General features: G+C 40.8%; 1 protein-coding gene across 1 annotated transcript; it reads right to left on the reverse strand.

Moving 5' to 3' along the window:
• Positions 1 to 1,177: 1,177 nt before the first annotated feature.
• On the reverse strand, positions 1,178 to 7,840 carry LOC136422661 (calmodulin-like protein 3). Its single transcript, XM_066410488.1, has 5 exons — positions 7,722 to 7,840; positions 3,347 to 3,506; positions 2,798 to 2,929; positions 2,148 to 2,246; positions 1,178 to 1,355 (listed from the first exon to the last, which is right to left on the reverse strand). Exons 2-5 carry the CDS (start codon positions 3,494 to 3,496, stop codon positions 1,287 to 1,289), a joined length of 450 nt encoding a protein of 149 aa, XP_066266585.1. The 5' UTR covers positions 3,497 to 3,506; positions 7,722 to 7,840; the 3' UTR covers positions 1,178 to 1,286.
• Positions 7,841 to 13,366: the final 5,526 nt, after the last annotated feature.

The following is a 13,366-nucleotide window of genomic DNA, read 5'->3' on the forward strand; positions in this document are numbered from 1 at the left end:
TAACAAGAACTTAGCCCAGCAGGAAGCTCCCCCATGCGCCCAAGTTTATACTACATGCATTACATTGCCGTTTTTAAAGGAAAAGTGGATCTATTGACAGAAACAGACATCAAATCCTCGCTCCGTTTGCTGGACGAGGATACGTGTAACATCCGTAGTAGCGCCACGTATATATCTATGTATACGTCATTTCTTGCACGTAATGAATGCGTATGAATAAATGACGACATGTACACACTGTCAGTTTTACGTTATATCAGTGCATAGTTTATTCATTGTGAAAAAAAAAAAATAAAGTTCTGAAACGAAACACTGTGAGGTATTCGAACAACTACTCGGTGAAGTTGGCACTTAGGCGCAGCATTTAGTTTCTAAATAAACATTATTCAAAGAATAGGCTCTAAATGTTTAAATTTATCAAAACATTGTTTGAAAATGCTTCCCTGTAACTATCATGTGTTATAATATCATAAAGTCATAAGCGTGAAAATTGAACACAAACTACGATTAGATTTAAGAACGACGTTAGATTAAAGTGACTGTTAAAAAGTGGAAAGTTGGCAGTGAATCCCACTGAAGCAACGATATGCATATTATAAGACATTGCCTTCTTAGAATATGAATGATTGTCATCGCAAGACGTCTGTGAGAGAGCATCTTCTAAAAAAGCCATCAAAAAATGTATTCGTTACATTCTGAATTCCAAATGGCGTTGGCACTATCAAATATTAGAATCATGTATATTATTATCTTTCTCTCTTAAGGGTTTCAATTGCTTTGCTTGCATTGTGGCACATAGTGGGTACAAGTGGGTGAATATGACTCTCTGATATATAGTGTGTTTTAAGAGCAAGCAACCGTATATATGTATTTTGTTAGAAGGGGCTAAGTTATAGTACTCTTTATCACTATATAGTAGGCTCCAAATGGTGTTTTAGAAACGGCCCACTATTTGTAAAATGACCTTAAAGGTGGGTCTATACTTTTCTTAGTAATGATAATTTGAATACCATGTCGTGCAGAAATAACGGAAGTATTTTCCCCCTTCTCCTAATAACACAATCATAGGAAGTATTTGACAAAATTGAGGCCCTATTTTTGTGCTGTTCAAACAGAAAAACTCAATGATAAGTCATCTAGACCCTTTAGTTCAACACAATCCTTAGACCTCGAGCCATTAACGTCTAACTGTGCCGTGACTTGTAACGACGTTTCTTGGAACAGCCACATGACCTTCGACATTGGTGACGTCACCTGCCTCGGGCGTCAGCACGCGTCATTGGTGTTTATGACCTTGGGCGGATCAGCTTGACGAACTCCTCGTAAGTCAGTTTTCCGTCCGCATCCTTGTCGACCTAACTCGGCAGACATCAAAAGGGACATCAATGTATTGAACGTTATATACAAATAACCCCCCCCCCACAACTGAAACCTATGCAGCCGATGCATTAGAATAAGGACGTTCACACTTCCGAGTACGCATGAGCGGGGACAGGAACTGTGTGTAATATGTCAAAGGTGAAGGCCCCTAACTTGTGAACAGTTCTCGTTTCGACCATTGTCTCAATTTGCATAATAATTTGCATAATAATGTCCATACGTGTTTTGTTTATATCTCAGGGGCCTTCACCTTTGACATATTACCCACAATTACTGTTACTGCACATGCCTACTCGGAAGTGTGAACGACCTTATAAACTGCAAAACTATCATGATATCATGTATCTATAACATATAGTGTACATCTTGTTAAATATAGGCCTCAAAGACGTGCAGATTATTTGTGACGTACTTTTGTATGCAAATTTGATGTTCCCGGATCTGTACCCTTTGAACCCAAGCGCTGACATGTGTGGAAATTTCCGCCGACAATTCTATATATTCCCTGTCAAGCTTAGATTACCACTGTGTCTTCTAATTGTCAAAGAAGCTGACTTTCAACAACTTTTTACCCATTGCTGATATCACTCCTGCGACAAGTAACGTGTAAAAAGCGATTTGGTCAAAGAGCTGAAGAAGACGGAGTGATTCAGTTAGAAAATAGGGTGAGTCCAATTTGTTTGCTTAGGAGAACAGTTTAACCTTTCCATAATGTGATTTGCGAATTTTCACGCTATTCTGAATATGTTGTTGTTGTTGTTGATTACCTTCTTGATGAGATAGTCGATGGTTCTGTCTGACAGTTCGCACCCTCTGGCCTTCATGGCTTCCTTCAACTCCTCAGGTCCGAGCTGTCCACTTCCGTCCTGTAATGGACAGAACAATGCAACTATTTGTTGAATGTGTGATTTAAAAGTCGCATATGCCATTATCCGCATGCAAGTTTATTGGTCTGATGTCTGACTCTTCTCCCATGTTTACCTAGCTAACATAATATGACGTCATGTGTAAACATTTATTAATTAGCTTTCACACTTCCGAGTACGCATGCGCGGCGATAGGTACTGTGGGTAATATGTCAAAGGTGAAGGCTCCTTGGCTTGTAAAAAGATCTCGTCTCGATCATTGTCTTAATTTGCATAACACTGTCAAGACGGGTTTTGTTTACGTCTCAGGGACCTTCACCTTTGTCATATTACCCATAATTTCTGTCGCCGCGCATGCGTATGAAAGCGCTTATACAAATATTTGTTTTAATGTGTGATTTGTAAGTCGCGTAAATATGCCATTATCCGCATGCAGGTTTATAGGTCTAACGTTTCCATGTTTAACCAACTTACATGGCGGCTATGACGTCATGAGTAAACATTTAGCTAAAGAGAAATAGAAGGTACCACTTGCAACACTGCTATCTTACCTTGTCGTATGACTTGAACATTGTGAGAAGAGCATCCTCCCTTGGAACGGTCTTCACCTGCTTTACCATTCCCAGAAACTCCTCAAAGGAAAGGGTGCCATCACGGTTTTTGTCCATAGACAACATCAGTGCCTAAATGATTAATATTAACAATCTATAAATTGCATATAAATGACACTTTTCTTTAAAAATAAATACAGCACGCACAAGCACTGCTGTGCTTTCGTGGACTAACTTCTCTGGCATTTTATCTGTCTATTTGGCAAATTTGTACTCTTTTCAGCCGCCTCATACAGACACACAGACACACATACACACAGACACACACGCACACACACACATACACATACAGACACACACAAACACACACATGCACACACACACACACACACACACACACATATACACACACACACACACACACACACACACGCACATACACACACACACACACGCACACACATACACACACACACACACACACACACACTCTCTCTCTCCCTCTCTCTCTGTGTCTCTCTCTCGCTCTCATACTATCATCGGGCTCACCGTGACGGTGTCTTCGGAAGGATTCTCTCCCAGCTCCGCCAGGGAAGTCTCCAGCTCCGTGATGTTGATGGCGCCGCTCCCGTCCGAGTCAAACTTGTTGAACACGCCCTTGATCTTGGCCAGCTCATCGATACTAAACTTGTCCGCCATATCGCTTTGTCTGATGAAAACAGTCAAGTAAAAGTCACTATAAGCATTTATACATTTTGAATTACAAAATTAAATTGTCTATTAACTTTGCCCTAACGTATCTCGTATCAATGATATCGATCACCTAAACATATTATCTCCAAGAAGAATATATCTATCGTAATTTTACGAGTGTAAAAGAGCTATGCGTAGAAAGTGATTTTTTTCTGAAACTGCGCAAGGAAAAACCTCAGTCACTAAATGTAAAAACGTAGATATCTTTGACAATATATCTAAATCGCCATACATCCAGTACATTTGACCCTGAGTCACTTTCAATTTGCAAAATCCACTTTCTTTGACCATTTGAATAGGATGATACTTTATCAGGAAAACATGTCATGGCGTCATGTTGATGGACTGGCCAACAACGCCCCCTATCGACTTTTCCTCACACAGCAGGTCAGTGCATGTACGTGTGGCCCGCTTGACAGCAGGCCGTTGATTTTATTGTATCGTAGATCATAGGTGTCCAATTTCAGCAAATGTCGATACGAACAGATGGTCCCCTGTCGCGCCTGTATTCAATAGCCACGCCTTAAACCCTTAACCCAAGAATAGGCTGCGATCGACATGTTAATCATCTAAGGGGCCCAATCCGATGTTGGTAGGGTATTTCAGCCCTTTCTGTGTGTGAGGGAATAAAACGTTACGTCGATGCCCCCTGCAATGAAACATAGTCTTATCCTTTTCTAATGTAGACTATACTCAAAAGTAGATTCATTTCAAGCTGTGTATTTACTTCAAATCTAAAATCAGTTGCAGCCGTTCTCGAAAAGGCTTTCATTCCACACACAATGAACTTTTCTTACTGTGATCATGAGTTCACGTATGCGCAAATCCGATTTCGAAAACGTGACTTGAATACATCTGACGTTATTTTCCGATGATTAAATTAAGTGAAGGCTTGGTGAATGTATTATCGTCATGGTGACATGCACAATGTGAAATGAATCTTGCAAATATAATTCCGTTTCATTTGCTGGATTAACCTCAGAATTCTCACGGGAAAATTGACTTGCCTCTAGCGTTCTTACTGGGGGCAAGTCACGAAATATGTGAGAGTATGCATACAGTACGCTATGCGATCAAATTCCTGTAGGCTCTGCCGGCGTTCTTATCATATAATCGTATTAGCTAGAACTCTTTAAGTTTAAATATTCCTCCCACAACATTCTCAAAGTACGAATGTGGGTGCGGCGGGATAAAGAAGTAACGCTTGGCGAGAATTGTATCAAAAAAGCATGACCACGACTGTATGCGTTTGTAGTTGCAGGAATTATTCATCGATGCGGCAAAAAAAAAACAAAAAAACAACAACAACCAGGAACCATTTAATGGTCTGGTCAAAAGCAACCTATTTGCCCAGTTAAGGGTGATACAGTTATCACTCTGGCCTTGATAAAGAGTCTTACAGACCATGCTGCCTGGTGATTATGCTCAATATAAAAAGTAAAGTCTACAGGGAAAGGTGGTCCCACAGCCGTTTCGAGGCACTTTGTCTAGGGCACGGTATTGGAAGGCGGAGTCCATACCTCTCCTTCCACCGACTCTTACCTCTCCAACCTAAGCCTGTTACCCAATTTTACACCTAGGTGAAGTAAGGAAAGTCGTACAAAGTGCCTCTTCAAGGACACAACGTCTAGCTCTCGATCTCGTGTCCGCTAGTCTAGTCATTCGGCGCCACCAATATAAAAGAGTTTTTATATCAAGATGCCAAGCAATTTCATGAGTAATGGAGCACTAACATTTGATCTCTAACACACATTTATTATTCCCTTTTATCGTTGTTATGATGGTCTCTGTGTCATTCACGGCAGCATGGTAAATACGAGACCCTATGCTACTGAGTACGGACCGAACAAGATACGCTTGAAGTTCAAGTAAACATGGCGTGTTTGAAATGTACGTGACATTTTTGAATATACCACTGTGTACTGTATACAGACCATTACACTTGTTCCGCTTCATTTACAGCGAGTCTTGAAAGATTCAAATGTTTGAAGAGAGTCTTTGTGCAGTCTGTATGAGACTGCATTGTTATGTCTACGCGTGCCTTTCCTTTATTGACTCTTTAAACATGCCATTTAAACAGCGTTCACCTTTGTCGTTATACTCGTACAATTACGGCTTTGTTAAAAAGATACGTGCATTACGCCATATGCAGCTGATTCGATCATATGGACCACATTCTTTGAGAATTCCAAAACTAATGCGAGCGTCCGAAAAAAAAGTTTGGCAAAAAAGTTGCATTCATGATGAAATTTCAAGTGGTCAGGAACGTTGAACAAATGACTTAGAACACAGAATATGGTACACCGAATAAATGATTCTCCATTTAGGTTCTTTCTCATCTTTGACTTTGGAATTGACTTCTGGCATTCTACGAGATAAATGTCCGTTTTTCCATATCTTTTGCAATGTACGGCATGTATATTTGCTCATTTTGCAGCTGTTTTGTACGATTTACAGTATGGTCGCAAGCTTCTTTTTCTTTGGAAATGGAGGGAAATTTATGCCCACGCGGATGGCATCCATATAATCGAATCAGCATGGCCTTAGCAACAGGAGGAATGACCATGTTTCGTTGGCTGATCAAATGAACCAGCACCCTTACATCCTGCTGCATCACGCCCACTCCTCACACGCCCACCCCCAGACATCACAATGTCGACAGGATTCCGACATGACTCACTTCAGTAGTGTGTGACAAGTGTGTTACGCGCGTACGTGATTCTGAAAAAAAATGTCTTACAGAATTCCTTTCAACTCACAGTCATGAAAATCTTTGCTGTTAGAATGGAATCATGCATCTGTGTCATTGTAATTTTTGTCCAATGATTAATATAACAATGTCTTGGTGTCAATTCTGTCAACACAGCTGTTTGTTTTTAAAACGTACGCGTATGAGTCGGAAACTGTGCATGACTTTAATTTAGAGTTTTGTTGTTTCAAGAACTAGTATCACATTCTATATGTCTACTTAAATTGTAGGTACTTGCCAGTAGTTGCAGGTCATCAAAGTCCAATGACCTTTGACACGAATAGGACCAAAATGTCTATCGGGTAATTGGGAAATGGATTAGAGTCTTCTATACATTCACTGGATGCCATGGCCAATTAAAGCCCGATCTCTTTAATATGTATCGTGTGTGTTTCTCAGGGTCAAACTCAGGGGGGCCTGTTGTAGAATTTCCTCGGGGGCATGTTGGCCCTAGAGCCGAGGAGTTGGCCTTATGTAGGCCCTGGAAACAGTCTGGCATCCCGGCTCCACTGGGTCATCCTATGGGTCAGCTTATACATCTGAAATTTTGAGTTATCTCGACTTTTACAGATGATTTAGGGCTGTTCGCTCCACATGTATGATTTGTTATACAGGCTGGGTAGACTAGATAAGAGAACCCAAGGTCTTTTATGGAAAACATCAGATAACGGGTTGACTGAATGGGCACACATGTACATGTCGTGTTAAGTGGGACAGGCGACCCGGTCATGTTTATGTAACTTATAACATTCGAAGGTCATTCACTTGGTTTACATTTCTCTTGTCAGTCTCGGTAAGTGGGAGGGGGGCACCGCTGTGTTTGAACTTCATTTCTATGGCCCAACGAACATGATTGAACGTCGATGCTAACAGCGTTCCCAACATTGTTTGGCGCAGTCTTCAGTATCTGTCAACTAAATGGTGGAATGTTTGGGGAGGGGGGCGAGCAATGGTTTGGCTATGAGACGAAGCCTGTAAGTTCTGTGGTATGTCACGGTATAACTGTGATGGGAAAATAACTATGTCACATTTGCTTTACAGTAAATGTTACATATTTCTTCCAGACATTATCAACTTAACATACAACCGTAACATACAACCATGAATGCGTATCGACAACTGTCAGTAACAGCTCAGTGAGGGCATAGATAATAATCAATAAACGTACACGTATTATGCAATACGTTATGATTATTATAATACAATAATTTCTGATGGTAAGTGTCTGACGGTAGCTGATAGTTGAATATTGTTACGATGTCAAAGTAGTCAACGAAAACTTGTCTAACCCTTTATCAACTAAATCAACGTGCTGCCTGTTAATTATTATTAACCCAAAAGATCAAACAAATACCTGCCAGAACTAAACGTTCCTAACTATACAGTGTGAAGACAGTATGTATTGTGAAATGCTGTACGTACCTGTTCGAGTTAACGTGAACTACAAGTTGAGTTTCACACGTTCGGGGTGTGGTCGTCTGCTCGGAGTTGTGTACTTTGAATAATTGGTACCAGACTGGGTCTAGCGGCGGCCTGCTTATATAGGGTCAGTTGCCAATACGGGCAGTCACAGCTTAGTAATCTGTTTTTGGGTACTACAAATTCCGACACACCCCACAAGTTCAGTTTGAAAGCACAGTATTTGTATCTTGTTGCTCGGCATACATAAGATAGGGCAATTCTAGAGTAACTAATTGTTGCAATGTTTCAATTATCCACCGCAGCAGGTTATGTTTTCGGTAGCGTTGACGTGTTTTGTGTCTGTCTGTCAGTGTCTGTCAACACAATATCTAAAGAAGCCATGGATGGATTGTTTGGATATTTGATAGGTCACCCGCCAGGGTAAGTTTCTATGAGGCCTCAAAATGATTTTGGGCCCTCTGGCGGCTTGCCATTTATAGTGTATCGGAACGTCCGGATTTGTATTTTTTGATCTGAAGATGGTGCGGTCATCAAATTGAAGTTGTAGATAGCTCTTCTTACAGGTAGAAGCTGCATAGGTTTAAGCCCCCTAGCCACATGTTCTGGAACTGCAGCATCGTTTGTTGAAATCCGTGAAAGAAGGAGTTGACGGATCGTCGTTATTTTTGGGGGTATTTTTTATTTTCATTTTGTCCTAAGACCCAGATATATTTAGACCAGGCCAGACAGTTCCGCATGCTTACACGGAACTAGTTGTGGTAACAGCGACTTGCATGACTGTTTTGATGTATATTTTAGCGTAGCAGCTGTGTCAGTAGGCGGGGAGGAACTACATTCCTACCGCCTGTCGTCACAACACAGCTGCATTGTAGGATGGTGGGGGAGGGGTGCCGTATAACCGAATCGACATGCACATCGTCATGGGACATGGCTCCTTGATAGCGAAGGCATGCGGTCCTTGTGGAGCGGAATTAGAAACAAAACATGGCAAAGTGTATTTCCTGTTTCACATCAGCAACAACAGACGTTTGCAACGACTTGTCGTCGATCAATTTACCAGTCGAGAATTCACGAATTAAGCGTAACTAAACTGTAGCCAGTCCGACTGAATTTACCGCGATGCGTATCTCGGGGCCTTCCTGAATTTAGCGTGTGCGACGTAGTCAGGATACACATAACAATGACAACGATCTTTATTGCATATTCATGTAAAACGTGCGTTAAATACATTGAGGTAGATAACTTAAGAAAAGGTGTACAGAAGTTATGCTATGTTCCATCTATATGTACAGAATCTCTTCCCTTTTCTTAAAACATTGTTGTCTACATCTTGTAGACAAATTAAGTTTTTTTTTAGCTTCTCCATTACACTGTATTCTTATAACGTACGAATTGATATGTTTCTCATGCCACAGGAGGAAAGACCATCATTGTGACAGACGGTAAACCGTTCCAATGTCCATCTGGACTTACGCCAAGTGGTATATAGATTATTGGGGTCCGGTCTTTACTGAGATTGGATGGATTGCACAGTCAGTAAATGCGACCGACGAGAGCTTCCTTTTAATTGAAAGGACGGGATGTTTTATGGATTTTCAGCTGATGTATGCAATACTGTCCTCTAACAGAAACAAGGTCGCATACATGGGGGCCCACAATTGACCTTGACCTACGTCTTCCCAAGATCTACCAAGACACAAAATATCACCGTAATCCATCTAAAGGTCAATGCTTGAGTTATGCTGACTACAACATCCGGAAAAACACACGTACACAGACAGACAGACAGACAGACAGACAGACACACACACCAAAAGCTATACCTATATCTTTTTTTTCGGTGACAACTGGACCGTCGGGTGACAGACTAGGGCTCATTGCAGTGCAAAGAACGTCCGGACGTCCTTGAATGCTTGACTGTGGCGCTTGTTGGTTTTGATAACTGCATAGACGTAACAAACCGCAAGGGGACCAAAAGTGGTATAGTGCTTCTTCCTGGTGGGACAAAAAGTTTCTCTGCTAACTAATCGTATGGCGTGAAATATGTCTATGTGAAGACATGAATCCCCGGAAAATGTTTTCTTTCGATCCACATCGGCGTGGCTGCGACATTTACCTGTAATAGAATCACAGTGTTCGATCAATGAATGAAGACCTTTATTGTACATGTTTGCCCCACTGGGATATCAATGGACTGTCCCGTTTTTAATCGGGGTATAACAAATTAAAAAAGAAGTAAAACTAGACAAGACAGACAAAAAGTTTATAATCGCTTATTTTCATTTTCTATGTGTAACTTTTCAAAGCTACCAAGACTTATACAAAGGAAGAAAGACAGAAAAATGATGTGTCAAGCTACCCTCGACAGGTCACTTGTCAGCGTGCTCCCAACTGATCACTCCTAACCAACTTGACGCATCAATATGGAATAAGAACTTAATATAAAAGACAGTTTATAACAATTGACTGACACGACAAGAGAGAAGGGATTAAAACCGCTAGCGCAGCCTCCAATACAGGCCACCTAGTAACCCCCTGACCCCAAAAGCGGGAAGAAAACAGTGGCGTTAATAGATTCAGTGTTCTAGTAACGACTTGTGGCGCAGCGCACACCATCTTCTTCAGATTAAGATGGATTTAATCGATTTTCGGTAAGATGAAACGAAGTAGGTCACAACGATTATTGTTAATCATTATTGTTAATGCTGTGCTGAATACGCATATAGTATTAATCCTTGTTTGAATTGATAAGACACAAATGTCCTTCAAAGCTCGCTTTACCGTTGTGATACTAGTATTAATATACTAGTACTTACTTTCAATTGTGTTTGTACACAACCATTAATAAGTGAGGGCCTTAAATTGGATTTTTCTGGAGAAATGCACAGAATGTCAAGAGAACCTTTACGGCGGGCAATGAAGAACAAAACGCACAAATATGACACTGCAATGATATTTTCATGTCCAAGACATAATCTTAATATCCATCGTACCACATGCTCGATACGGCTTATCTGTGCGGTATATTGCCTGAACAGCATATTTCAGATTAGCTGCACAGTCTTCAAATTTGCATTATTCATACAGCGCGCCTTTAGATCGATCAGAATTTGGTTTGAATTTCTACCAGAGGTTCGACCTTGGATTCTCTCCTTCCTTTTTGATGGTGCCCTCGTAGTATTATGTCACTATTTGCAGAAGAAACATTATGTCGTTGTGAGCATTTTTTCTAAAATTTAGTAGGAGCATTAAGCCTTAAACTGATATATTGGTATTTAAGTAAAGCCCCCATCTAACTATACGGCGATCGCGCTGCTTTCTCGCTAAGACCTAAATTGGATTTGTGTAATACTTGATTTCCTAATTTGAATATCATAAAAAAATTAAAATATAAAAACAAAATAAACAAAGCGTAAAAATAGACGATTCTTTTAGCAGTCTCTCGAATTTTAGCTCCCAGCGAGGTCGCTGACTCAGTGGATTGGGGGCCCGTAAGTTATATAAATGGATGAATGAATGAATGAAAACCTTTATTGTACATAGTGGTTGTACGTTATAAGCAAAACGATGAGTGTGTGTGTGTGTGTTTGTGTGTGTGTGTGTGTGTGTGTGTGTGTGTGATTGAAGATCGCTGTAAATTCAAAGGAACTGCCATAACAAATGATTTCCTCTATCCTCTATAAAACTAGAATAACAGTCCAATCTACATTCCTCCCGATAGTATCGATTTGTTAAGACTCCGGCCCATTCGTATCTATTGACTTCCTGACCTTGTGACAGATTTAAATCAATCTAACCTCCGCTTTATAGCGCGTGGAGGTCTGTAATAAATCAACACAACTCCCACTGCCGAAGGGTTCTCTTAAAAGGCTTTCTTGGTTGTAGCACGGTGTTTGCTGTATAAAGCCTTTAAACAGTTTTAAATGCGTTAACTGATGAGTGCCTCTTTCCCGACCCTTATATGTATGGATCAAATGATAATGTGCATAGGATACCAATTTGACATCAGTAATGTGCAGTTCACAGAACTTCCGCAAGGTGACAGTATTCATAGTGTGTAATTACACCTCTTCACGGCAATGGTAGAGCAACCGATTCCGGGATCATGGTGAAAAAATACGAAAAATGTTTTCATGAATTTTGTTGCCTTGCTAAGTTCCTAGTGCAATTTATATAAACGTTGCCTAAACATGACCTATTCTATTCAATATTTTCTACGACGTAGCGAACCCATATTTCGCAAATGAGCCAATTAAAGGAACAAAAATTGTCGATTTTTTTCCTCCCCAATCGTGTGTTTTTGTGGATACTTGGCCGTGCTCTTCTCGTGTTTGAATTTATGAAATAATACTCTTTTGTACAACTATACAAATCTATTTTTTATATCTTCCTCAATTTACACGTTGATTGTTCAAAGAGTATTAAATCTGCTATCTCATAGATACCTCCCACCTTAAACCACTGACGAATAATTCATATACATATTCTGTATACTGCAATGGTACTCAAGTTGATGATGATAGATTGTAATGGCAGCGTGTTGATCATTATCAAGCGTGTGTGATAATCAGAATCATAATGATAAAGAAATGATGATAAATGCACACAGTGGGAATGTTGATTTTTACTTGACGCTAAACGCCCCGTGTCGTAAGCAACCATTAAGCGGTTTGTCGGCGGGTCCGACAATTACCGGTGAACGGTGGTTTATGTGGTTGTGCATATAAGTAAAGTATCATATTACTGTCCTAGGTAAATGTTAACGTTAAAGGTAGTCCTGTAGCCTTATGAGGCCGTCGGGACTGTGGGTTGTTATGCACTGTATCTAGGGCATCCTCTGTGAAAAAAGAAGCCGTCTAAAATGTTTGGACGCCGTCTAAGAACGTTTTAGTGCGTCGGAGCCCGTCCCAGGCCGTCTGTCCTGTCAGAAACGGCGGCGGATACGTCGCGCGCGTTCAGGCCGTCCTGCCCGTCTGTTAGTTGGCTTAGCCCTCTCCCTCCACGGCCTTTTAACTCCCCAACAGAAGCCAGGTACCCATTTTTACACCTGGGTGGAGTGAGGAAAGTCGTATAAAGGGCTTTTCCCAAGGGCACAACATCGGTGGCATATCAGCGGATTCTAACCTACGACCTCTGGGTTCTTGGCCAAACAAACCGTTACTCCAACACGATGCCACACATATCATTGTCGCTGCATGTTTCATGTCAGTGTTATTTGCATAATCGACTCCAAGCTGAGCATGTGCATTTTGCATTCATTGGATGACAGTAATCGATTATCGAGCCTTACCGTAATTTTAGTAGGGCGTAAGTAAGAGCACAACGAATACAGAACCTTCCACTACTAATACTCAGTGAAATATCGCAGATAGAAACATTTTCTTAAAAAATGGCATGTGTCAGTTTGATTTATACTTGCGGGGCAGGTGGGGTATTGGAAAACCGCGCTTATTTAGAAGTCTCTGACAAAAACCGTCAAAATAAGATTGGTCCATATTTGTCCCATGCAGGTTTGATCGCTTGTTATAAAACCTGTATACACATATACAGATGAGCAGACAAACAGCCACATATACACACGAACACACACACAAACACACGCACGTGCACTGGCACACACATGCACGCAATTGCAAGTTGTCTGT

Source organism: Branchiostoma lanceolatum, chromosome 17 (assembly GCF_035083965.1).
Source record: "Branchiostoma lanceolatum isolate klBraLanc5 chromosome 17, klBraLanc5.hap2, whole genome shotgun sequence".
NCBI classification, from domain to species: Eukaryota; Metazoa; Chordata; class Leptocardii; order Amphioxiformes; family Branchiostomatidae; genus Branchiostoma; species Branchiostoma lanceolatum.